Below are 27,922 nucleotides of genomic sequence, written 5' to 3'. Positions count from 1 at the left end.
GATAGACTCCCTCATGACCAGGGGATAGACTCCCTCACGACCACTCATGACCAGGGGATAGACTCCCTCACGACCACTCATGACCAGGGGATAGACTCCCTCACGACCCCTTATGACCAGGGGATAGACTCCCTCATGACCAGGGGATAGACTCCCTCACGACCACTCATAACCAGGGGATAGACTCCCTCACGACCCTCATGACCAGGGGATAGACTCCCTCACGACCACTCATGACCAGGGGATAGACTCCCTCACGACCCTCATAACCAGGGGATAGACTCCCTGATGACCAGGGGATAGACTCCCTCACGACCACTCATAACCAGGGGATAGACTCCCTCACGACCCTCATGACCAGGGGATAGACTCCCTCACGACCACTCATGACCAGGGGATAGACTCCCTCACGACCACTCATGACCAGGGGATAGACTCCCTCACGACCCCTTATGACCAGGGGATAGACTCCCTCATGACCAGGGGATAGACTCCCTCACGACCACTCATAACCAGGGGATAGACTCCCTCACGACCCTCATGACCAGGGGATAGACTCCCTCACGACCCCTTATGACCAGGGGATAGACTCCCTCATGACCAGGGGATAGACTCCCTCACGACCACTCATGACCAGGGGATAGACTCCCTCACGACCCTCATGACCAGGGGATAGACTCCCTCACGACCCCTTATGACCAGGGGATAGACTCCCTCATGACCAGGGGATAGACTCCCTCACGACCACTCATAACCAGGGGATAGACTCCCTCACGACCCTCATGACCAGGGGATAGACTCCCTCACGACCCAATTCCCGATGATTAATTTTATGGTCATTTTCGTAAGCCTCTTTACCGATTACTTCGCAGAGTCGCTGTCACCAACGAATGGCCCCAACGGCACCAACGGTACCCTACCAAACAACAACGGTACCTCAACAGGCAACAACGGCACGTCAACAGGCACCAACGGCACGTCAGCAGGCACCAACGGTACTACAGGAAGCACCAACGGTACGGCTGCAGACACAAATGGTACGGCTGCAGACACAAATGGTACAGCTGCAGACACAAATGGTACGTCATCAGGCACCAACGGTACGGCCGCAGACGCAAATGGTACAACATCAGGCACCAACGACACATCAACTGGCACCAACAGTACGTCAACGGCCACTAACGGTACGTCACCAGGCACTAACAACGGTAACAATGGTAACAATGGCTCTAATTCTACTGCCAATTCAACTAGCACGGGAACAACCAACGGGACCAATACAACGGCATCAGGGGCTACCTCAACCAACGGAACAAATACAACGGCTACAGGGGCTACCTCAACTAACGGAACAAATACAACAGCTACGGGGGCTACCTCAACCAACGGAACAAATACAACGACTACAGGGACTACCTCAACCAACGGAACAAATACAACCACTACAGGGGCTGCCTCAACCAACGGAACAAATACAACGGCAACAGGGACTACCTCAACCAACGGAACAAACACAACCAGTAGTTCCAACTCGACCACCACAAACAGCACGACCAACGGTAAGATGGAGGCGTTTTGTCTAACCTTATGTACACTAGGGCGTATAGCCTGCAGGGTCTCCCGTAGTGGTATATCTCTCCATGTCTCACTCGGGCCAGATTCACGAAGCAGTTACACAATCCCTTACGAACCTGTACATCTTTCCTCAATCTTTGATGGCTTTTGTTACATTTCCTCCTCCCTGTCCAGCTTGGTGGGCGGCTGCCGGAGTGTGATGCTCCTTAAGACAGTCCTCTGTCCTTTTGTAGCCTTGTGCTCCTGCTGCTATCCTCTCTAATTCTGCTGGACATTTTTATCCTTTTCCTTTTCCCTTTGTTTCGTTTTTCTCCCCCCCCCCCCCCCTCTTCTCCTTTCTCGTTGTCATATCCCACTGACCTTGTGCCTGTTTGGATCATTCTTTTGGCCTTCTTTTGTTTTGACGCCCGGGTGTTTGAGGAGGCATACTCTTGCACCCGTAGAACTATAGTATCCAACGTCTCGAGCGAGGGGAACCTTTTATTGTCAATCCCCCTTTCGTCACTGAACCCGATCTCGACGGACTGACGGTGCTTAAGGTGACGTTTGTGGGGTGTATACTCACGACGCACCCCTGGAGGGGCCCCGGCGAGATCGGCAACGTGTCTCTTGTTGGGTGTCCTGCCTCTAATTGTGGTTCAGTGGTGGGTGTGGGGGCACATTCGTGAATGAACGTCTTACTTCTCGTCTCTATGTTGCAATCCATTCCTCTTTTACCTTCTCAGGCTCGTGGGGTGGCGACCAAGCCCTCGAGTCCGACTGTGTTGGAAGACCGGGCTATGTAGCCCCCGCTGCATTGGGCCCTGACCGTGCTCCTCCTTTGACCCTCCTGACTACTCCCCTCGGCTCCCCTCCCTCCTCTGTGGTTGGGTCGAGCCTCAAGCCCCCAGTGGTGACCACCTCGTCCCCTGGCCCGGCTCAGTCTTTAGTTGTGACTATTGGGCCTTTTAACCCCTCTCTCTCTGGGGGTTCTCAACTCCGTCCTTGTCACGGCCGCGCTCGCCCGATTCCTTCCCATACTGATATGTATCAAGCCTTGTTTCGTCCCATTTCGTGGGCCAAATACTTTGATCTCCTCCCTCTTGATTCTACGCCTCCTGACGATTTCTCCCTCCATAGGCACCTTGTTGATTCCGTAGATGCCTCTGTTACTTTCCACCCCACCCATCTCGTCACACACGTGTCGTTGCTGATCCTTCTCAGGATGTAGCCTCCCACTTGGCCGCCTTGTCCTGCCTTGGCGAGATCCCTGTTCGGGTCTCCAAGAACGCTCGGTTGAATGCCAGTGTTGGCACTATTCTCCTCCCACCCCATGTTGCAACCGATGTTCTGAATCTCCAGGACTGCCACGAAGATATTCGGCATATCCTCGAAGCCCAGGGCCATTCTGTCCTCCAGATATACTCGTTTACTCGTCCCCCTCGTGGTCTTCGCCGTCAACCCCTTTGGGTTGTGAAGATTACCTTTGATGGTAGGACCCTTCTGCCCTGTCATTCTTGCTGGTGCCAGGTGCTCCGTCCAGGAGTACATTCCCTCTCCTCGGGTCTGTAATAAGGGCTGGAGGTTTGGGCATGGTGCCCTCCGCTGCTCTGGTACTGTCTCTCTCTGTCCTTTGTGTGGTGGCGAAGGTCACTCTAAGTCGGAGTGCACTTCTCCCCAAGCTCGCTGCCTCAATTGCAGTGAGGCCCACCCTACCTTCTCCCATGCATGTATTCATTACAAGCTTGAGGCAGCTGTCCTCAACTTGAAGCAACGGGAGCATTTGTCTCTTCATAAGGCGAGGCGCCAAGTTCGCCGTCTCCCACCTTATGCTAATGTCTCTTATGCTGGCGTGTTGTGCACTTCCTCTCTTTGTCCTTCCCACTTTCCTCAGACTCAAAACCGTTTCCAGGCCTTGGACCCTGACACGCCCACTGCCCCCTCCTCTGTTTCTTTGAGTTCTATCCTGAAGGGTCCCCTTCCTGGTCCTCTGTCTGGGGTTCTCCTTCTTTCTGCCTGGCCTGTTATGTCTCCTGTGTCTTCTTCCTCGTGTCCCTTCGATCCCCCTTCCCATCCTTCTCCGTCTATTGGCTCTCCTCGCCGCCTGTCAGTACGGGCTGATGTCCATCGCTCTCCCGACCGCCGTCGTGTATGCTCTTGTTCTGCTTCTGTCGAGAGACGCTAGAATCCGTTGCCCAGTACATTGTTGCTGGTGTAACAAACTAGGTTTGCTGTAAGAAATTATTCAGTATAGATTCTCATAGACATGGGGACTGCGTAGTTTTGGAAATTTGGAGCAAGACGGTACTCGACCTGACTCAGCAGAAAAAGGTCATCCCTCCAGGGATTAAAGGGATTAGCGTTTAAGATTACAAGATGGCTGGTTCTCTGTATTAATGCAACATATAATGAATATTTTCGACAAGATACAGTAATAACTAATTTGGCTCATGTATGTATGTTAGGTTTACATGTATGTAGAATGAAGGTTGAGATCAGGGTTGTATACAGGCAGAGAAATGATGGCATGTGGAGGGACTAGTTTGGGTTCCGGATGACTTACCATGTCAAGGTCACGCGGCCCTGGGAGTGACCACTTTAGTAATTCACAAAGTTCAAATTCAGATCACTAGCCAATATTGTAATTGGAAATAGCTTTCCCTAAGATGCCTGTACAATTACCATCAGTTTTATAAGAGTTCAACCATCTGGGTTGTTCAGTACAATAGAGATTAGTTGTTCAATTTAAACCCTGCTTAGTAAATTTAATAAACCTGGCGGAGTAATACTTACTAGCCTAGGTCAGTCCTTAGCGGAGGACAGGCTAGTCAGTGTGGATTCGGGCAGCAACTGGAGAGGTCAACCATTCTCACCTCTCCAGAGATCAGCACTCTATCAGCTGGTTTCATAGTCAAGGTAAAAGTTGCTGAGTTTTGGTATAGGGAAATGATTCATTCCTGTCTCAATAGGGAATATTAAAAGTTAGGACACTAAGTCATGTTAGGGAGTGTTAAGTCAGGGAGTGATTTTTTATTAGTTTTTTTTAGATTTGCATAAATAAATGATTAGATTGTTCCTCTGTATTTTATTATTTCCATGAATGATTTTACATGTGATGGTCCTTGCTATGTGGCCTTCCCGAGTCTGGGGTTATTTAGGTCGCAAGCCTAGCCCAGTTCAAGAGTTTAATATATTCCTTTGTTTTGTTAAAGTAATTCCCACACTTAACGTAAATTCATCCTCCTTTTCCAAGTAATTAGGGGATTAAGCCCCAAAGGTTAAATAATTGATTAATTGGTCCAGACCCCGATTAATTGATAGCTTTTGGTTAATGGTCTGGTGGTGGCGGCATAAAGAGATCCTTGATTTTGCTAGAAAACCTAGTACGACATCATGTGGCTGTAGAATCTTAGCCGATTGAGCGGCTAAGACCACGTGGTGTGGGACTGTGTGGGACTCGGCTGAGTTAGCTCTGGGGTCCCTTGGAATTAAGTTTAAGTAAGCATATTCACGGTCAGGGTAAAGGACAGAGTAGAGCTAATACCTGTCTGTTACACTGGGACGCCTGTCTCTTTGAATCAGAAGCGTAAGCCTGCCTCCTCTCCTTCCTCCTCCCCGGCGGGTAAAAAGGCTTTGCTTTCTTCCTCGCCCCCTACCTCTGACTCTCTCGCTCCGTCCCCTCCCGTTTCGGTGGTTACGCCCCCTGTTCCTGCTATGGAGGTCTCTTTGGCCCCTGCTTCTCTCTCGGTTGCTGCCCTTGCTGAGGTGCACTCCCTGGTTTCTGACCCTCCTGCTGCTGTCCTTGACCCTTGGTTATCCCCCCTCTCCTCCTCTTCCTCCTCCGGACCCTACTCGTCTGCCCCTGGTCGGTCCTCCAGTTCCTTTCCCTCCTTCTTTACTCAGTTTACCCATGCCCCCTAACCCTAACTTCGCTGACCCTGATCCTGCGCTTCTTTAACATGCTGTGTTCCCTTTTCACCTTTGTTTCTTCGTTGTTCTCTGTTGCTGTCCTTTCTCTTCATGTCGATGTCTATTCATCAATGGAACGTTCGTGGTTATTACGCCAATTTCCTTGAACTCCAACTTCTGATTTTGTGATTTTTGTACCTTTGTGTCTGTCTCCAAGAGCCGATGCTTGGTGCTCATCCTGGTTGCTTTCGTGGTTATTCTTTTCTCTACCCCCCTCCCCTCCCTTACTTTTTCCTTCGTCTCTCCATTGTTCTGCTGTTCGTATCTTTGTGAGGAAATGGTACACCGTTTGTTCCATTTGTCTCCCCTCGAGTGTCCCGCTCTTTCTTCCTGATCTGAAACACCTACTGGACTCCTTGCCGGAGCCTGTGCTACTGCTAGGTGATTTCAATTGTCATTCCCTTTGGAGTAATGTTCTGACGAACACCTGGGGTCGCCTTCTTGAGCCGTTCATTTTCTCTTCTTCCCTGTCTCTTCTGAATTCTGGTGAGCCCACGCATTTGGACTCTCGGACTCTCACCCTTTCCTGTCTTGATCTTTCTCTTTGCTCGTCGTCTCTTTACTTAGATTTCACATGGCAGGTTCTTGATGACCTCCATGGTAGTGACCATTTCCTCATCCTTGTTACCTTTTTCTCTTTTCACCCTCCCCTCTCCTTCCCTAGGTGGCAGTTTGCTAAGGCAGACTGGAACCTATTTACCCTCAGTGCTGCTCTCTCCTCCTTTTTCATGGCACCGTCTTCGACGCTGCCCTCAGTTCTATTCCTCGCTCTTCCTCTCAGGGAGCACGGAAGTGCGTTCCCTGGTGGAATGCAGACTGTGCTCGGGCTGTCCACTGTAAGCGTGCAGCCTGAAAGAGACACCGCCGCTGGCAGACGGCCGATTCTTTTCTTTTAATTTGGAAAGCGAGTGCGATGGCCCTTAGGCCCATAGGGCCATCCGTATGGTTAAACGTGAATGTTGCGTGTTTTATGTCTCCACCATTACGTCCGAAACTCCTCTGCCGCAGATGTGGAAGTGTATCCGCAAGATAGCGAGAAAGTTTGTTCCCGATGTCTCGCCGGTCCTTCACCTCCATGGTACTCTTATGGCGGACCCGTTGCAGGTCGCTACCGAACTGGGTTCGCACTTTTCTTTTGTTAGCTCTGGTTTTCATCTTCCCCAATCTTTCCTTCTTCGTAAACCTGTCCTTGAATCTCGTCGTTTAGATTTCTGCACTCATCTACGACTTCCCTATAACGATCCCTTCTCTCCCTCTGAACTTCGGTCTGCCCTGGCCCTCTGCGGTTCTACCGCGGTGGGCTCCGATGGCATTCGAGATGCTTCGCCATCTCCCTCCGTGCACGTCTCAGTATTTACTGAGTCTGTATAATCGGATCTGGGAGTCGTCGTCAGTCCCTGAGAACTGGCTCGATGCCGTTGTCCTCCCTGTTCGCAAACCAGGGTCTCTGGGAACATCCCCTAAGAATTTCGCACTATTGCCCTCACAAGTTATGTCTGCAAACTCTTTGAACGTATGGTTAACGTTCGTTTGATGTGGTTCTTAGAACACCATCACCACCTCTCCCCTTCTCAATTTGGTTTCCACAAGTGCCGCAGCACGACAGATGTCCTGGTGAACTTGGAGGTCTATATTTGTACTGCTTTTGCTGCGAAGACCTTCGTTGTTGCCGTCCTTTTTGACCTGGAAAAGGCTTACGACACCACTTGGCGATATCATATTCTATCCCAACTTCATTCTTTTGGCCTTCGTGGTCATCTCCCTCTTTCTCCGAAGCTTCCTCTCTCGTCGTTCCTTTCAGGTGTGGCTTGGTACTGCTCTCTCTGCCGTTTTTCAGCAATACGAAGGTGTGCCCCAGGGTAGTGTTCTGAGCACTACTCTTTTTATATATTGGTATAAAATATTAGAAATACTAGCACTCGTATTTCTAATATTTCTCCTTGTGTTGTTCTTTCTTTGCCCCTGTGGAGAGTCCCCCCCCTTCCGCAGTTTTGTACATCCTTAATCCGCATCACTAAAGCTTTTACCCCTTCTACAGTTCTAAAATGCCTTTTCCTTGAGCACTTTTCTACTCACTCCTGCTCCGTTTCCATCAACACCGATGGGTCTAAGTCTGCGGACGGTGAAGGCTACTCTATTGTTTTTCCTGATTGCACTTATATGAGTCGCTTACCTCTGGAGACTAGCATCTTCACAGCGGAACTTTATGCTATTCTCTATGCTCTTCGTCTCCTGCTTTCTCGTTGTCAATCTTCCTTTGTAGTTGTTGTTGACTCTCGTAGTGCCCTCATGGCTCTCGGGTCCTTTAATCCTGTCCATCCGTTGGTCATCGAGATTCAACATTGGCTGTTTCTTATCTCCATTAAATATAAATAAGTAGTTTTGCTTGGTTCCCAGTCATATTGGCATTTTTTCAAATGAGCGTGCGGATGCTGCTGCTAGGGAAGCTATCCACTCGTGTCCCATCTCCCGTAAAGGTATACCTTATTCCGACTTTTACCCAGTTATCAATTCCTCCATTCTTACCCATTGGCAGGCTTGTTGGTCTTCTGTTACTGGTCACAAACTGCATACTCTTAAGAGTTGTGTGTCCTCGTGGCCGTCCTCCTACCACTGTAACCGGCGATGGGAAACGGCTCTGGTGAGGTTGCGTATTGGCCATACTCGTTTAACTCATGGTCACTTGATGGAGTGCCGCCCTGCTCCTTATTGTCCAAATTGCATTGTCCCTCTTACGGTCGTGCATATCCTTGTTGAATGTCCTGACTTCCGGGACGAGCGTGTCTTGTTTTCCGACCGTCCCGCGCGGTCGCTTGTCTCTCGATAGTATTCTTGGTGACTCGGATACTTTTGATATCGTTCACCTTATGCGTTTCTATTCTCATATTGGCATCCTTGGTGATATTTAGCGCCCTCTGATTATTCTGCACATTTGATGGTGCTACATAGCCTTCCCGGTTTGGTGCCTTCTTTTGATAATTACTTACTTTGGTTACATTTATTAAACAGTTAATGAGCTCCGAAGCACCAGGAGGCGGTTTATAACAATAAGAACAGTTGATTGGGAAGCTTTCATGCTTGTAAACTGTTTAATAAATGTAACCAAAGCCGTCAAAGATTGAGAAAAGATATACAGGTTCGTAAGTACTTTCATAACTCCTTCGTGATTCTGTCCCCTGGTCTCTGATTCTGGCTGATAAGTACGGCAATCAGTCAGGGGAAGCACAATTGGTCACCAACCCAAGCCCGTGCTTGGGTTGGTGACCACGACAGCACATTTAAGTCTTGCTCTTGGTGTATGTTTTCCAATCTCAACACATTTCATTATCAGATTAGCTGCTCAAACAGATCGAGATAACAATCAGGAATAAATACACAACGGTATAAGGTAGACAAATAAATACACAACGATATAAGGTAGAGTGGAATAAGCACAAGGCGATAAAGAGAGAACTTAGATAAAGCAGATCCAATGAACAAATTCACAAGGGCCGTGATGAGGGTTCGAACTTACGTGCAGGATGATCCCAGACGCGCCTTAGTCGATTGCGCCACACCATGGTAAAAAGAATTGCAACCGGGAGCGCTACTGCTCTCACACGGATCCCGCAGGCTCTCCGAGTCACACACTGGGGTTTTACACAATTCCCCCCAATCATCACTTCCTCATCCCGGCCCTTGTGGATTTGTTCATTTGATGTATCATGCTATTGTGGTTTCTGTATGTAAAGCAGATCCAGTTGCAGCCACAAGCCTGGAGGTCCGTCCCATGGGCCAGTAGCCTGGAGGTCCGTCCCATGGGCCAGTAGCCTGGAGGTCCGTCCCATGGGCCAGTAGCCTGGAGGTCCGTCCCATGGGCCAGTAGCCTGGAGGTCCGTCCCATGGGCCAGTAGCCTGGAGGTCCGTCCCATGGGCCAGTAGCCTGCAGGTCCGTCCCATGGGCCAGTAGCCTGGAGGTCCGTCCCATGGGCCAGTAGCCTGGAAGCTCCTGCCAGCGGGCGTCAGTCTAGCAAATATCGTCAAGTGATTGAGGTCACAAAGCTGCAGTAATGGCACCTTCAAGTCTCCCCCGGTGCCATCCACCGGCCTCGCTCGCCTCCTCTAACTACCCGATGATCAAATTAAACGCGGTTTTATCCCAATAAAGGAAATAGGTTTTTGTACGATCATTGGGATTTATGTTGGTAACGAGCGAGCCTGGTTGGGGGATTGGCCTCTTGGAAGGGTAAACAAGTCTTATATCGAACCAAACGCCCTTGATCTTACGATGTTTCGTTATAAACACGAAGAACTTAACGGTTTCATTTCGTAAGTTAGCACTAAATTGCATAGGTAATGGGAGACAACTTTCATGGTTGACCTGTGAATGGAGGTGTTCTCAATATGGATATACTAAAGCTATACTTTTCATCATGACGTTCACAAAAAATATATAATTTACAATTGTGTTCCATTTCACACGTTCAGTGTAAAGATGTTTGCTGTTCATATAATTTATGGAGGTCCGTCCATGAATATAATTTATGAAGAAGGACATGTGTTAGGAAGGTTACAAAAGCCTAAATGTGTCGTGTCATCAACATTGTTGATGTAGTAATGATCTAACTACCAAAATAAATCAATACAAACATGATGTATAACCATACAATATACGCAGCCTAATCTCAAGCCTCGTGACATCTAGAACGATTTCTTTGAACTCTGAATAGCTTCCCGGTAAACTCATATTGAACAGTTTCCTGGTAAACTCCTGAACACTAATATTGGCAAACAATTATATATGTTGATGAGAGAAGCAGTGGTAGTGACCCGAGACTGCTGAACAAGCAACATTATATAAACCTCTCATATATCATCAGTAAAACATTTATCATTTGAAATAAATAATTGATTGATAAAGTTTTACCCACAAATAGTTACTTGATTTACATTTACAATTAATGTAAATCTGCAAAACTTAATCTCAAAGATTGTTGACCAGACCACACACTATAAAGATGAAGGGACGACGACGTTTCGGTCCGTCCTGGACCATTCTCAAGTCGATTAATCAATCTCAAAGATTCTATCCCGGAGTGTTTGTATGGTATTACATCAATATATGTAGACTTTAATGCTTTGGTAAGACAACTAGACAACTCCTGGCACGAATTACTACTCATCAAGGTAAATATATAGTGTATAACATTACGGTTGATAAGCAAACCATCGTTCTTTGAGGTTAAGGAACACTTGCGCATGCGCATGACCGCCTGTTGTGTGTCTTGAATTTCAAAATACTGGTCGGTTGTCTCCAGACCAGGAGCTAGATTCACGAAAGAACTTACGCACGCACTTACGAACCTGTACAGCTTTTCTCAATCTTTGGCGGCTTTGTTTCCAATTATTAAACAGTTAATGAGCTCCGAAACACCAGGAGGCTGTTTATAACAATAACAACAGTTGATTGGGAAGTTTTCATGCTTGTAAACTGTTTAATAAATGTAACCAAAGCCGTCAAAGATTGAGGAAAGATGTACACGTTCGTAAGTACTTGCGTAACTGCTTCGTGAATCTTGCCCCAGGAGCTGAGCGGCGCTGAGGTCTTCTTCAGGTTTCTCCTTCCTTAATACGTAAACACCGGATTCCATGTCTTTTATTGCTGTTTGTTTTTATGTTATTTATAACAAATTCGAATTGTCTCAGGATTGTCCCGTTCACATGTACCGTCCTGGTTAATTATTTTGTCACCCAAATTTGTATTATTTATGCAATGCGGATTGTAAATGTTATCATTTTTAAATGTGCTTTTGCATATTTAATATTTCTTCTGGCGTCGGTGAGTAGGCGTGATGTGAGCAGCACATTGCGTTCTTCAGGATGTACCTAAGTGTAGTAAGCTGACGGTTCGCAGGAACGGCTGCGTGACGTCAGAGAGCCGTCAAGAACGCCCAGCTGGCTTCACCCGGATACAAGATGGCGACAGATTCCCTCGTCAAAAAACACTTAATTTTCTATCAACGTTGTAGTTTTTCGCTATTTTGGACAGTATATACATAATATATTCATTGAAATGCTAATGCCAGATTCAAAAATGCCTGAGAATTCCTCTTTGAGGTCGTTAAAAACAGAAGAGCTCGTTAGCGTCCGTTTGAAATAATCTGAATTTTGCGTACGACTTTCCTCAAGTTTTCATATTATTTAGTAGTTTGAATTTTTTTTTAATATGAGCAAGTGATTTTGACAGTGAGGTTCATTATATATGGGTTTTCACACATGGAATTTGCTATATTTTTGCTAAATTAATTTGAAATTGATCATTGAAATATGATATTGTGTTTTGATGATATTACATTATAATCTCACTATATTTTTACTCACTCTTTATTTTCCTCTCTCTCTATATTCACGAAATAATCTCTGTCTTCCTCCATTCCCGTCGCCTTACTCCCTATTCGTGTTCCCCCCTCCATCCTCCTCTCCTTGGCCTCTTCCTTAGTGGCTCCTTCCTTTCCTCCACATCTCCTCCTTAAGTTAAATTTATTTTTTCTTCCTTCTCTATAGCAAATGGAACATCAGGCACGAATTCCACCAGGTGAGTCAGAGAGAGTGAGGCATAGACAGTGAGAGAGTGAGGCATAGACAGTGAGAGAGTGAGGCATAGTGAGAGAGTGTGAGGCATAGACAGTGAGAGCGAGGCATAGTGAGAGAGAGTGAGGCATAGACAGTGAGAGAGTGAGGCATAGACAGTGAGAGAGTGAGGCATAGACAGTGAGAGCGAGGCATAGTGAGAGAGAGTGAGGCATAGACAGTGAGAGAGTGAGGCATAGACAGTGAGAGAGTGAGGCATAGACAGTGAGAGAGTGAGGCATAGTGAGAGAGAGTGAGGCATAGACAGTGAGAGAGTGAGGCATAGACAGTGAGAGAGTGAGGCATAGTGAGAGAGTGAGGCATAGACAGTGAGAGCGAGGCATAGTGAGAGAGAGTGAGGCATAGACAGTGAGAGAGTGAGGCATAGACAGTGAGAGAGTGAGGCATAGACAGTGAGAGCGAGGCATAGTGAGAGAGAGTGAGGCATAGACAGTGAGAGAGTGAGGCATAGACAGTGAGAGAGTGAGGCATAGACAGTGAGAGAGTGAGGCATAGACAGTGAGAGCGAGGCATAGACAGTGAGAGCGAGGCATAGACAGTGAGAGAGTGAGGCATAGACAGTGAGAGCGAGGCATAGACAGTGAGAGAGTGAGGCATAGACAGTGAGAGAGTGAGGCATAGACAGTGAGAGCGAGGCATAGTGAGAGAGAGTGAGGCATAGACAGTGAGAGAGTGAGGCATAGACAGTGAGAGCGAGGCATAGTGAGAGAGAGTGAGGCATAGACAGTGAGAGAGTGAGGCATAGACAGTGAGAGCGAGGCATAGTGAGAGAGAGTGAGGCATAGACAGTGAGAGAGTGAGGCATAGACAGTGAGAGCGAGGCATAGTGAGAGAGAGTGAGGCATAGACAGTGAGAGAGTGAGGCATAGACAGTGAGAGCGAGGCATAGTGAGAGAGAGTGAGGCATAGACAGTGAGAGAGTGAGGCATAGACAGTGAGAGAGTGAGGCATAGACAGTGAGAGAGTGAGGCATAGACAGTGAGAGAGTGAGGCATAGACAGTGAGAGAGAGTGAGGCATAGACAGTGAGAGAGTGAGGCATAGACAGTGAGAGAGTGAGGCATAGACAGTGAGAGAGTGAGGCATAGACAGTGAGAGAGTGAGGCATAGACAGTGAGAGTGAGGCATAGACAGTGAGAGAGTGAGGCATAGACAGTGAGAGTGAGGCATAGACAGTGAGAGTGAGGCATAGACAGTGAGAGAGTGAGGCATAGACAGTGAGAGAGCGAGGCATATACAGTGAGAGAGTGAGGCATAGACAGTGAGAGCGAGGCATAGTGAGAGAGAGTGAGGCATAGACAGTGAGAGAGTGAGGCATAGACAGTGAGAGAGTGAGTCATAGACAGTGAGAGAGTGAGGCATAGACAGTGAGAGAGTGAGGCATAGACAGTGAGAGAGTGAGGCATAGACAGTGAGAGAGAGTGAGGCATAGACAGTGAGAGAGTGAGGCATAGACAGTGAGAGAGTGAGGCATAGACAGTGAGAGAGTGAGGCATAGACAGTGAGAGAGTGAGGCATAGACAGTGAGAGTGAGGCATAGACTGAGAGAGTGAGGCATAGACAGTGAGAGTGAGGCATAGACAGTGAGAGAGTGAGGCATAGACAGTGAGAGAGTGAGGCATAGACAGTGAGAGAGCGAGGCATAGACAGTGAGAGAGTGAGGCATAGACAGTGAGAGCGAGGCATAGACAGTGAGAGAGTGAGGCATAGACAGTGAGAGTGAGGCATAGACAGTGAGAGTGAGGCATAGACAGTGAGAGTGAGGCATAGACAGTGAGAGTGAGGCATAGACAGTGAGAGCGAGGCATAGACAGTGAGAGTGAGGCATAGACAGTGAGAGAGTGAGGCATAGACAGTGAGAGAGCGAGGCATAGACAGTGAGAGAGTGAGGCATAGACAGTGAGAGCGAGGCATAGACAGTGAGAGAGTGAGGCATAGACAGTGAGAGAGTGAGGCATAGACAGTGAGAGAGTGAGGCATAGACAGTGAGAGAGCGAGGCATAGACAGTGAGAGAGTGAGGCATAGACAGTGAGAGAGTGAGGCATAGACAGTGAGAGAGCGAGGCATAGACAGTGAGAGAGTGAGGCATAGACAGTGAGAGAGTGAGGCATAGACAGTGAGAGAGTGAGGCATAGACAGTGAGAGAGCGAGGCATAGACAGTGAGAGAGTGAGGCATAGACAGTGAGAGAGCGAGGCATAGACAGTGAGAGAGTGAGGCATAGACAGTGAGAGAGCGAGGCATAGACAGTGAGAGAGTGAGGCATAGACAGTGAGAGAGTGAGGCATAGACAGTGAGAAGAGCGAGGCATAGACAGTGAGAGAGCGAGGCATAGACAGTGAGAGAGTGAGGCATAGACAGTGAGAGAGTGAGGCATAGACAGTGAGAGAGAGCGAGGCATAGACAGTGAGAGAGTGAGGCATAGACAGTGAGAGAGTGAGGCATAGACAGTGAGAGAGCGAGGCATAGACAGTGAGAGAGAGTGAGGCATAGACAGTGAGAGAGTGAGGCATAGACAGTGAGAGAGTGAGGCATAGACAGTGAGAGAGCGAGGCATAGACAGTGAGAGAGTGAGGCATAGACAGTGAGAGAGTGAGGCATAGACAGTGAGAGAGCGAGGCATAGACAGTGAGAGTGAGGCATAGACAGTGAGAGAGAGTGAGGCATAGACAGTGAGAGAGTGAGGCATAGACAGTGAGAGAGCGAGGCATAGACAGTGAGAGAGTGAGGCATAGACAGTGAGAGAGCGAGGCATAGACAGTGAGAGAGTGAGGCATAGACAGTGAGAGTGAGGCATAGACAGTGAGAGAGTGAGGCATAGACAGTGAGAGAGCGAGGCATAGACAGTGAGAGTGAGGCATAGACAGTGAGAGAGAGTGAGGCATAGACAGTGAGAGAGTGAGGCATAGACAGTGAGAGAGCGAGGCATAGACAGTGAGAGAGTGAGGCATAGACAGTGAGAGAGTGAGGCATAGACAGTGAGAGAGCGAGGCATAGACAGTGAGAGTGAGGCATAGACAGTGAGAGAGAGTGAGGCATAGACAGTGAGAGAGTGAGGCATAGACAGTGAGAGAGTGAGGCATAGACAGTGAGAGAGCGAGGCATAGACAGTGAGAGAGCGAGGCATAGACAGTGAGAGAGTGAGGCATAGACAGTGAGAGAGCGAGGCATAGACAGTGAGAGAGTGAGGCATAGACAGTGAGAGAGCGAGGCATAGACAGTGAGAGAGAGCGAGGCATAGACAGTGAGAGAGTGAGGCATAGACAGTGAGAGAGTGAGGCATAGACAGTGAGAGAGAGCGAGGCATAGACAGTGAGAGAGTGAGGCATAGACAGTGAGAGAGTGAGGCATAGACAGTGAGAGAGCGAGGCATAGACAGTGAGAGAGTGAGGCATAGACAGTGAGAGAGAGCGAGGCATAGACAGTGAGAGAGTGAGGCATAGACAGTGAGAGAGAGCGAGGCATAGACAGTAGAGAGAGTGAGGCATAGACAGTGAGAGAGCGAGGCATAGACAGTGAGAGAGTGAGGCATAGACAGTGAGAGAGCGAGGCATAGACAGTGAGAGTGAGGCATAGACAGTGAGAGAGAGTGAGGCATAGACAGTGAGAGAGCGAGGCATAGACAGTGAGAGAGTGAGGCATAGACAGTGAGAGAGTGAGGCATAGACAGTGAGAGAGTGAGGCATAGACAGTGAGAGAGAGTGAGGCATAGACAGTGAGAGAGTGAGGCATAGACAGTGAGAGCGAGGCATAGACAGTGAGAGAGCGAGGCATAGACAGTGAGAGCGAGGCATAGACAGTGAGAGCGAGGCATAGACAGTGAGAGCGAGGCATAGACAGTGAGAGAGAGCGAGGCATAGACAGTGAGAGAGAGCGAGGCATAGACAGTGAGAGAGAGCGAGGCATAGACAGAGAGAGTGAGGCATAGACAGTGAGAGAGTGAGGCATAGACAGTGAGAGCGAGGCATAGACAGTGAGAGCGAGGCATAGACAGTGAGAGAGTGAGGCATAGACAGTGAGAGCGAGGCATAGACAGTGAGAGCGAGGCATAGACAGTGAGAGCGAGGCATAGACAGTGAGAGAGAGCGAGGCATAGACAGTGAGAGAGAGCGAGGCATAGACAGTGAGAGAGAGTGAGGCATAGACAGTGAGAGAGAGTGAGGCATAGACAGTGAGAGAGTGAGGCATAGACAGTGAGAGAGCGAGGCATAGACAGTGAGAGAGCGAGGCATAGACAGTGAGAGAGCGAGGCATAGACAGTGAGAGAGAGCGAGGCATAGACAGTGAGAGAGAGCGAGGCATAGACAGTGAGAGAGTGAGGCATAGACAGTGAGAGAGAGCGAGGCATAGACAGTGAGAGAGCGAGGCATAGACAGTGAGAGAGCTGAGGCATAGACAGTGAGAGCGAGGCATAGACAGTGAGAGAGAGCGAGGCATAGACAGTGAGAGAGAGCGAGGCATAGACAGTGAGAGAGTGAGGCATAGACAGTGAGAGAGTGAGGCATAGACAGTGAGAGAGAGCGAGGCATAGACAGTGAGAGAGAGTGAGGCATAGACAGTGAGAGAGCGAGGCATAGACAGTGAGAGAGAGCGAGGCATAGACAGTGAGAGAGTGAGGCATAGACAGTGAGAGAGTGAGGCATAGACAGTGAGAGCGAGGCATAGACAGTGAGAGAGAGCGAGGCATAGACAGTGAGAGAGTGAGGCATAGACAGTGAGAGAGTGAGGCATAGACAGTGAGAGAGCGAGGCATAGACAGTGAGAGAGAGTGAGGCATAGACAGTGAGAGAGTGAGGCATAGACAGTGAGAGCGAGGCATAGACAGTGAGAGAGAGCGAGGCATAGACAGTGAGAGAGTGAGGCATAGACAGTGAGAGCGAGGCATAGACAGTGAGAGCGAGGCATAAACAGTGAGAGAGCGAGGCATAGACAGTGAGAGAGAGCGAGGCATAGACAGTGAGAGAGAGCGAGGCATAGACAGTGAGAGAGAGCGAGGCATAGACAGTGAGAGAGAGCGAGGCATAGACAGTGAGAGAGTGAGGCATAGACAGTGAGAGCGAGGCATAGACAGTGAGAGAGAGCGAGGCATAGACAGTGAGAGAGTGAGGCATAGACAGTGAGAGAGTGAGGCATAGACAGTGAGAGCGAGGCATAGACAGTGAGAGAGCGAGGCATAGACAGTGAGAGCGAGGCATAGACAGTGAGAGCGAGGCATAGACAGTGAGAGCGAGGCATAGACAGTGAGAGCGAGGCATAGACAGTGAGAGAGAGCGAGGCATAGACAGTGAGAGAGAGCGAGGCATAGACAGTGAGAGAGTGAGGCATAGACAGTGAGAGCGAGGCATAGACAGTGAGAGAGCGAGGCATAGACAGTGAGAGAGTGAGGCATAGACAGTGAGAGCGAGGCATAGACAGTGAGAGCGAGGCATAGACAGTGAGAGCGAGGCATAGACAGTGAGAGAGAGCGAGGCATAGACAGTGAGAGAGTGAGGCATAGACAGTGAGAGCGAGGCATAGACAGTGAGAGAGAGCGAGGCATAGACAGTGAGAGAGTGAGGCATAGACAGTGAGAGAGAGCGAGGCATAGACAGTGAGAGAGAGCGAGGCATAGACAGTGAGAGAGTGAGGCATAGACAGTGAGAGAGAGCGAGGCATAGACAGTGAGAGACAGCGAGGCATAGACAGTGAGAGAGTGAGGCATAGACAGTGAGAGAGAGCGAGGCATAGACAGTGAGAGAGAGCGAGGCATAGACAGTGAGAGAGTGAGGCATAGACAGTGAGAGAGAGCGAGGCATAGACAGTGAGAGAGAGCGAGGCATAGACAGTGAGAGAGAGCGAGGCATAGACAGTGAGAGAGAGGCATAGACAGTGAGAGAGAGCGAGGCATAGACAGTCAGAGAGAGCGAGGCATAGACAGTGAGAGAGCGAGGCATAGTGAGAGAGAGTGAGGCATAGTGAGAGAGAGTGAGACATAGTGAGAGAGAGTGAGACATAGTGAGAGAGAGTGAGGCATAGACAGTGAGAGAGAGCGAGGCATAGACAGTGAGAGAGAGCGAGGCATAGACAGTGAGAGAGAGCGAGGCATAGTGAGAGAGAGTGAGGCATAGTGAGAGAGAGTGAGACATAGTGAGAGAGAGTGAGACATAGTGAGAGAGAGTGAGGCATAGACAGTGAGAGAGCGAGGCATAGACAGTGAGAGAGAGCGAGGCATAGACAGTGAGAGAGAGCGAGGCATAGTGAGAGAGAGTGAGACATAGTGAGAGAGAGTGAGACATAGTGAGAGAGAGTGAGGCATAGTGAGAGAGAGTGAGACATAGTGAGAGAGAGTGAGACATAGTGAGAGAGAGTGAGGCATAGACAGTGAGAGAGAGCGAGGCATAGACAGTGAGAGAGAGCGAGGCATAGTGAGAGAGAGTGAGACATAGTGAGAGAGAGTGAGACATAGTGAGAGAGAGTGAGACATAGTGAGAGAGAGTGAGGCATAGACAGTGAGAGAGAGCGAGGCATAGACAGTGAGAGAGAGCGAGGCATAGACAGTGAGAGAGAGTGAGGCATAGACAGTGAGAGAGCGAGGCATAGACAGTGAGAGAGAGCGAGGCATAGACAGTGAGAGAGTGAGACATAGTGAGAGAGAGTGAGGCATAGACAGTGAGAGAGAGCGAGGCATAGACAGTGAGAGAGAGCGAGGCATAGACAGTGAGAGAGAGCGAGGCATAGACAGTGAGAGAGTGAGACATAGTGAGAGAGAGTGAGGCATAGACAGTGAGAGAGTGAGACATAGTGAGAGAGAGTGAGGCATAGACAGTGAGAGAGAGTGAGGCATAGACAGTGAGAGAGTGAGACATAGTGAGAGAGAGCGAGGCATAGACAGTGAGAGAGCGAGGCATAGACAGTGAGAGAGCGAGGCATAGACAGTGAGAGAGAGCGAGGCATAGACAGTGAGAGAGAGCGAGGCATAGACAGTGAGAGAGCGAGGCATAGACAGTGAGAGAGTGAGACATAGTGAGAGAGAGCGAGGCATAGACAGTGAGAGAGAGTGAGGCATAGACAGTGAGAGAGTGAGACATAGTGAGAGAGAGCGAGGCATAGACAGTGAGAGAGCGAGGCATAGACAGTGAGAGAGAGCGAGGCATAGACAGTGAGAGAGCGAGGCATAGACAGTGAGAGAGAGCGAGGCATAGACAGTGAGAGAGTGAGGCATAGACAGTGAGAGAGAGCGAGGCATAGACAGTGAGAGAGCGAGGCATAGACAGTGAGAGAGAGTGAGGCATAGACAGTGAGAGAGAGCGAGGCATAGACAGTGAGAGAGAGCGAGGCATAGACAGTGAGAGAGTGAGACATAGTGAGAGAGAGTGAGGCATAGACAGTGAGAGAGTGAGACATAGTGAGAGAGAGTGAGGCATAGACAGTGAGAGAGAGTGAGGCATAGACAGTGAGAGAGTGAGACATAGTGAGAGAGAGCGAGGCATAGACAGTGAGAGAGCGAGGCATAGACAGTGAGAGAGCGAGGCATAGACAGTGAGAGAGCGAGGCATAGACAGTGAGAGAGAGCGAGGCATAGACAGTGAGAGAGAGCGAGGCATAGACAGTGAGAGAGAGCGAGGCATAGACAGTGAGAGAGTGAGACATAGTGAGAGAGAGCTAGGCATAGACAGTGAGAGAGAGTGAGGCATAGACAGTGAGAGAGTGAGACATAGTGAGAGAGAGCGAGGCATAGACAGTGAGAGAGCGAGGCATAGACAGTGAGAGAGAGCTAGGCATAGACAGTGAGAGAGCGAGGCATAGACAGTGAGAGAGAGCGAGGCATAGACAGTGAGAGAGTGAGGCATAGACAGTGAGAGAGAGCGAGGCATAGACAGTGAGAGAGCGAGGCATAGACAGTGAGAGAGAGTGAGGCATAGACAGTGAGAGAGAGCGAGGCATAGACAGTGAGAGAGAGCGAGGCATAGACAGTGAGAGAGCGAGGCATAGACAGTGAGAGAGAGTGAGGCATAGACAGTGAGAGAGCGAGGCATAGACAGTGAGAGAGAGCGAGGCATAGACAGTGAGAGAGTGAGACATAGTGAGAGAGAGTGAGGCATAGACAGTGAGAGAGAGCGAGGCATAGACAGTGAGAGAGAGCGAGGCATAGACAGTGAGAGAGTGAGACATAGTGAGAGAGAGTGAGGCATAGACAGTGAGAGAGCGAGGCATAGACAGTGAGAGAGAGCGAGGCATAGACAGTGAGAGAGCGAGGCATAGACAGTGAGAGAGAGGCATAGACAGTGAGAGAGCGAGGCATAGACAGTGAGAGAGAGCGAGGCATAGACAGTGAGAGAGAGCGAGGCATAGACAGTGAGAGAGAGAGTGAGGCATAGACAGTGAGAGAGAGGCATAGACAGTGAGAGAGCGAGGCATAGACAGTGAGAGAGAGCGAGGCATAGACAGTGAGAGAGAGCGAGGCATAGACAGTGAGAGAGTGAGACATAGACAGTGAGAGAGAGCGAGGCATAGACAGTAAGAGAGAGCGAGGCATAGACAGTGAGAGAGAGCGAGGCATAGACAGTGAGAGAGAGCGAGGCATAGACAGTGAGAGAGAGCGAGGCATAGACAGTGAGAGAGAGCGAGGCATAGACAGTGAGAGAGAGTGAGGCATTGACAGTGAGAGAGCGAGGCATAGACAGTGAGAGAGAGCGAGGCATAGACAGTGAGAGAGAGCGAGGCATAGACAGTGAGAGAGAGTGAGGCATAGACAGTGAGAGAGCGAGGCATAGACAGTGAGAGAGTGAGACATAGTGAGAGAGAGTGAGACATAGTGAGAGAGAGTGAGGCATAGACAGTGAGAGAGAGCGAGACATAGACAGTGAGAGAGAGCGAGACATAGACAGTGAGAGAGAGCGAAACACAGAAATAAAGCATTAAAGTAAGACATTGATCAATAAAGTAATATAATAAAGCAAGTTAATATAAGACTTTACCAACGTCCAAAGGCACCAATGCTCCTCCTACCATGTAAGATACACGTATTAATTATAATTCCGGCCCTGCATATATATATTTATTTGTTACGGAAAGATAAAGAGACATTCAAACAAAGAAAAACACAGATAGCTCAAGTCAGTAGTCATAAACACAGGTGACAAACACGGCCAAAATATCCAAACAATGAAAACAAGTACATTGTTCACGCCCCCCTTGAAACAAGCACAGTGACCCCCCCCCCTATAAGACATATATAAGCAGTGAACACACTTAGAACTACTTAAGAAGTACTTAAGTGTCGCTAAGAACCAGGGGCCAGATTCACGAAAGCACTTACGCAAGCACTTACGAACGTGTACATCTTTCCTCAATCTTTGACGGCTTTGGTTACATTTATTAAACAGTTTACAAGCATGAAAACTTCCCATTCAACTGTTGTTATTGTTACAAACAGCCTCCTGGTGTTTTGGAGCTCATTAACTGTTTAATAATTGTAAACAAAGCCGCCAAAGATTGAGAAAAGATGCACAGGTTCGTAAGTGTTTGCGTAAGTGCTTTCGTGAATCTGGCCCCAGGTGACTAAGAATTGCAGGAACTACATAGGGAGGGTAGAATTGGGGATTGGGTGGGGATTGTGAGGTGGGGGGGATTGGGTAGAGGGGAGGAGCTGTGAGGGGCGGGGGGGGGGGTTAAACTGGGAGGGGGAGGAAAGGAAGGCATGAGGGAAATGGAATAGGGAAAGGTTATAATGGGAGAGTGAAAGGCTAGGGTGGAGGGATTATGAAGGTGGGATGGGAGTAGGATGGGGGAGAGGGAGGTGGGGGGGGGGGGGGGTGAGGGAGAGGGAGAGGGGGTTTAAAATTATTGACGCTGGTGCTGCCATCTGGCGTGATGAGGAGGTGCGCGCCACCTGCCTCACCTGTCTCCCTCACAGGTGCTCCTTCACCTCCACCCTCTTCCCTCCCTCTCTCTCACTCCCACTCTCACACTCCCACTCTCACACTCCCACTCTCTCACTCCCTCTCCTCACTCCCACTCTCACACTCCCACTCTCTCACTCCCTCTCCTCAGTCCCACTCTCACTCCCACTCTCACACCCACCCTCTTCCCTCCCTCTCTCTCTCACACCCACTCTCACACTCCCACTCTCACACCCACCCTCTTCCCTCCCACTCTCTCTCACACCCACTCTCTCTCACTCCCACTCTCACACCCACCCTCTTCCATCCCACTCTCTCTCACTCCCACTCTCTCTCACACCCACTCTCACACTCTCACTCCCACTCTCACACCCACCCTCTTCCCTCCCTCTCTCTCTCACACCCACTCTCACACCCACCCTCTTCCCTCCCTCTCTCTCACACCCACTCTCACACTCCCACTCTCACACCCACCCTCTTCCCTCCCACTCTCTCTCACTCCCACTCTCTCTCACACCCACTCTCACACTCCCACTCTCACTCCCACTCTCACACCCACCCTCTTCCCTCCCTCTCTCTCTCACACCCACTCTCACTCCCACTCTCACACCCACCCTCTTCCCTCCCTCTCTCTCTCACACTCCCACTCTCACACCCACCCTCTTCCCTCCCTCTCTCTCTCACACCCACCCACTCTCTCTCACTCCCACTCTCTCTCACACCCACTCTCACACTCCCACTCTCACTCCCACTCTCACACCCACCCTCTTCCCTCCCTCTCTCTCTCACACCCACTCTCACTCCCACTCTCACACCCACCCTCTTCCTTCCCTCTCTCTCTCACACCCACTCTCACACTCCCACTCTCACACTCACCCTCTTCCCTCCCACTCTCTCTCACTCCCACTCTCACACTCCCACTCTCTCTCACACCCACTCTCACACTCCCACTCTCACTCCCACTCTCACACCCACCCTCTTCCCTCCCTCTCTCTCTCACACCCACCCTCTTCCCTCCCTCTCTCTCACACTCCCACTCTCTCACTCCCACTCTCACACCCACCCTCTTCCCTCCCTCTCTCACACCCACTCTCACACTCCCACTCTCACTCCCATTCTCACACCCACCCTCTTCCCTCCCACTCTCTCTCACACCCACTCTCACACTCCCACTCTCACACTCCCACTCTCACACTCCCACTCTCACACTCCCACTCTCACACTCCCACTCTCACACCCACCCTCTTCCCTCCCACTCTCTCTCACACCCACTCTCACACTCCCACTCTCACTCCGACTCTCACACCCACTCTCTTCCCTCCCTCCCTCTCTCTCTCACACCCACTCTCACACCCAGCCTCTTCCCTCCCTCTCTCTCTCACACCCACTCTCACACTCCCACTCTCACACCCACCCTCTTCCCTCCCACTCTCTCTCACACCCACTCTCACACTCCCACTCTCACGCTCCCACTCTCACACCCACCCTCTTCCCTCCCACTCTCTCTCACACCCACTCTCACACTCCCACTCTCACACCCACCCTCTTCCCTCCCTCTCTCTCTCACACCCACTCTCACACCCAGCCTCTTCCCTCCCTCTCTCTCTCACACCCACTCTCACACCCACTCTCACACTCCCACTCTCACACCCACCGTCTCTTTTACTCCCACTGTTTCAAATATTTTCAATAATGAGTAGGACAGGATCTATGAATATGATATCCGGTTAACCGAGTCTAACCTCTTATGTCAGTAATATATATGTGTGTGTGTGTGTGTACTCACCTAGTTGTGTTTGCGGGGGTTGAGCTCTGGCTCTTTGGTCCCGCCTCTCAACCGTCAATCAACAGGTGTGTGTGTGTGTGTGTGCGTATTGCGTGTGCGTATCTCGTGTGTTTAATATCACTATTGGCTGGAAGAATGGAAGAGGACCCCATAGCCTCGGAGAAAAGCACACACAAGGCATTAGAGGGTATTCTTAGTGGTCCCCCCCCCCTCCAGATAACCAATAAATAATACCGTCACACCACTACACCATTCACAACACAGTGGGCGGCGTCGCAGACAACACACACACTCACGAAGACATTGTATACACCACTGATGTGTTTTGTTTATTTTGAATAGGCGTAAGCGCTCTGTAGCAGACGGTGACGAGGAACTTGTCGAAGCTGTTGATGGCGGCCAGGTCCTTCTCCAGGTGACACAAGCCCCTGACGAAGTCCCTGAAGTCCCTGACGAGGTCCCTCAAGTCCCTGACGAGGTGGACGAAGACTGCGATCTGGATACTGAGGTTAAACGCATCGCACAAATCAACCAAATCGCTGACGATGTTATCAGAGAAGGCGGTCAGAATGAGGTCATTGAAGAAGGCAGTGGCACGGCCAGTGAAGATAGAATTGGTGGACCTGATGGGATAGTCATCTCGCGACGCAGGTGAGGGGGTTCCTAGCCATCACTGGTTCACATTTAAGCTTTATCAGAGATCTTGTTTCAATTTTAACCATATTAAATATCTGAATTATTGCATATCAGTTGCTGATTTCCTTATTATTTCTTTTTAATTGGGCGTTTTGTCTCATTCTGTAAATTCAGCACATGATATTCTGTATATATGTTGCTTGTCCTCTCTGTATATAGGGTTCTTTCTCTTTCCCGTCTGTTTATAGGGCTCCTTTCCTTTCTCCGTCTGTTTATAGGGCTCCTTTCCTTTCCCCGTCTGTTTATAGGGCTCCTTTCCTTTCTCCGTCTGTTTATAGGGCTCCTTTCCTTTCCCCGTCTGTTTATAGGGCTCCTTTCCTTTCCCCGTCTGTTTATAGGGCTCCTTTCCTTTCCCCGTCTGTTTATAGGGCTCCTTTCCTTTCTCCGTCTGTTTATAGGGTTTCTTTCCCTTCCCCGTCTGTTTATTGAGTTCTTTTCCCCTTATCTTCCCCTCCTACAGTTTAAGGTGATAAGAGTTCACATATGAAGGTTCAGCTTTGTGCTAAGAACCAACTGTCCCAAGTGTTCATACAGGTGTGTCCGTCCAAGCCTGCGAGCAACACCTTCCTTTCATTCCTGATTATTAAAAGCTCTGAAATTCCTTTATCTTACCTCCCTACATCCGTGTGTGTGTGTGTGTGTGTGTGTGTGTGTGTGTGTGTGTGTGTGTGTGTGTGTGTGTGTGTGTGTGTGTGAGCTGTGTACACCGTCTGGGCTCCACCTCCACAGGAAGCGAGACACGGACCTGACCAGTAGTTACGGCGGGGTGGTGATCGTCTCCCCCTTCAGGACAGTCACCAAGACGGTGGTGGATAAGGGCGTCCTCTTCCGGACCAACGGCACCACCTCTCTCTGCTCCTGCACTCCAGGTTAGTGGGTGTACCCCTGGCTAGTGTGTGGGTGGGTGGGCGGTGAGCGGGTAATACTGTAGATGTAGTCAACGTTGACCCTTAACCATCTGTCTGTCCGGCAATAACCAATGTACTGTCAGTTATCAGTTAGTGTCTTCATTATACCTTTACCAAAATCGTGGCCCTAGAGCTGAAGCCCTCGAGCAACGATAGTGTTACCTAATTGGAATTCTATATTAACTAAACCCTGCCTGAGTAAAATAAAGCTAATAATGTATTTAGGGAGCCGGTCGGTCGAGCGGACAGCACGCTGGACTTGTGATCCTGTGGTCCTGGGTTCGATTCCAGGCGCCGGCGAGAAACAATGGACAGAGTTTCTTTCACCCTATGCCACTGTTACCTAGCAGTAAAATAGGTACTTGGGTGTTAGTCAGCTGTCACGGGCTGCTTCCTGGGGGTGGAGGCCTGGTCGAGGACCGGGCCGCGGGGACACTAAAAAGCCCCGAAATCGACTCAAGATAACCTCAAGATAACCTATTTCATGAGCCTCGTGACTGACCCCAAAAGTCTTATTACGCGTCACGGTAGACTTATGTTTGATACACCTGCCGATACCTGTATTGTTCTTGTGGTGTACTGGGTCACGTGCTGCTCCTGGGTCACGTGCTGCTCCTGGGTCACGTGCTGCTCCTGGGTCACGTGCTGCTCCTGGGTCACGTGCTGCTACTGGGTCACGTGCTGCTACTGGGTCACGTGCTGCTCCTGGGTCACGTGCTGCTCCCGGCGCTTGCTGCTGTGTTGTGGTCATCGCTGTTGTTGTGATCCACACACGGGAGCCGGTGGCCGAGCGGACAGCACGCTGGGCACGTGATCCTGTGGTCCTGGGTTCGATTCCGGGTGCCGGTGAGAAACGATGGGCAGAGTTTCTTTCGTTCTATGCCCCTGTTACCTAGCAGTAAATAGGTACCTGGGAGTTAGTCAGCTGTCACGGGCTGCTTCCTGGGTTGTGTGTGTGTGGAAAAAAAGGTAGTAGTAGTAGAAAGAGTTGATTGACAGTTGAGAGACGGGTTGAAAGAGCAGAGCTCAACCCCCGCAAGCACAACTAAGTGAAAACACACACACACACACACACACACACACACACACACACACACACACACACACACACACACACACACACACACACACACACACACACACACACACACACACGCACGCACACACACACCGGCACGCAGTGGAAACTGAGTGCCCAAATGAGCCACAGAGATATTCGAAAGAACTTTTTTAGTGTCAGAGTGGTTGATAAATGGAATGCATTAGGAAGTGATGTGTTGGAGGCTGACTCCATACACAGTTTCATGTGTAGATATGATAGAGCCCAATAGGCTCAGGAACCTGTACACCTGTTGATTGACGGTTGAGAAGCGGGACCAAAGAGCCAGAGCTCAACCCCCGCAAGCACAATTAGGTGAGTACACACACACATACACACACACAAATCAGGCAAGAAAGAGAGGGGTTGGCAGACTGTATATTTTTGGATTGCCAGAAAGCCTTTGATACAGTGCCATACAAGAGGATAGTGAAAAGGCTTGAGTGAAAGGGAAGGTACTCCGTTGGATAAGGGAGTACCTAAGCAACAGAAGACAACGAGTCAGTGTGAGGGGTGAGGCCTCAGATTGGCGAGACGTTACAAGTGGAGTCCCGCAGGGTTCAGTCCTTGGACCTATACTGTTTCTAATATATGTAACTGATCTCCCAGAAGGTATAGAATCGTTTCTCGCAATGTTTGCTGACGATGCAAAAATTATGAAGAAGATTGAAACAGAAGAAGATAGTATCAAGGCTACAAGATGACCTAGACAGACTGAGTGAATGGGCCAACAAATGGCAACTGAAGTTTAACCCGTATAAATGCAAGATAATGAAACTAGGCAGTGGAAACAGGAGGACAGACAGGATACCAAATGGGAGATGAAGTCCTTCACGAAACGGACAGAGAGAAAGATCTAGGAGTTGATATTACACCAAACCTGTCTCCTGAAGCCCACATAAAAAGAATTACATCGGCGGAGTATGCGAGGCTGGCTAACATCAGAACAGCCTTTAGGAACCTGCGTTAGGAATCATTCAGAACCTTGTATACCACATATATAAGAACAATCCGCATATGTAACTCAATCCTGGCATGAGTTACAAGGAAAGGCTGCGTGAAATGCACCTCACGACATTGGAAGACAGAAAAGTAAAGGAAGACATGATCACTACCTACAAAATTCTCAGAGGAATTGACAGGGTAGATAAGGATAAACTGTTTAACACGGGTGGTACGCGAACAAGGGGACACAGGTGGAAACTGAGGCTCAGTGGACAGCGCTCTGGGATTGTTGTTGTGATTGGTGCATCTGTTCACTTAGCAGTAAATGGTACCTTGGAGTTAGACAGCTGCTACGGGCTGCTTCCTGGAGATGTGTGGGTGTGTGTGTGCGTGTGTAAGAGAAATATATGTATTAGACATAATAGAGGAAAAATAAATTGGTTGGAAAGGCGGGG

At 49.5% G+C, this 27,922-nt stretch overlaps 1 protein-coding gene across 2 annotated transcripts in view; it reads left to right on the top strand.

The window, feature by feature from the left end:
• Positions 1-27,922, top strand: part of LOC123763481 (mucin-22) — a 355,540-nt gene that overhangs the window by 48,333 nt on the left and 279,285 nt on the right. For both annotated transcript variants that reach the window (XM_069304642.1, XM_069304643.1), the window contains exons 4-7: positions 873-1,559; positions 12,067-12,097; positions 24,162-24,470; positions 25,245-25,384. In XM_069304642.1, the coding sequence (XP_069160743.1) occupies positions 873-1,559; positions 12,067-12,097; positions 24,162-24,470; positions 25,245-25,384 (1,167 nt within the window). The remainder of the gene's footprint in view (positions 1-872; positions 1,560-12,066; positions 12,098-24,161; positions 24,471-25,244; positions 25,385-27,922) is intronic.

Source organism: Procambarus clarkii, chromosome 52 (assembly GCF_040958095.1).
Source record: "Procambarus clarkii isolate CNS0578487 chromosome 52, FALCON_Pclarkii_2.0, whole genome shotgun sequence".
Lineage (NCBI taxonomy): Eukaryota > Metazoa > Arthropoda > Malacostraca > Decapoda > Cambaridae > Procambarus > Procambarus clarkii.
This window is presented reverse-complemented; position numbering and strand designations above follow the sequence as displayed.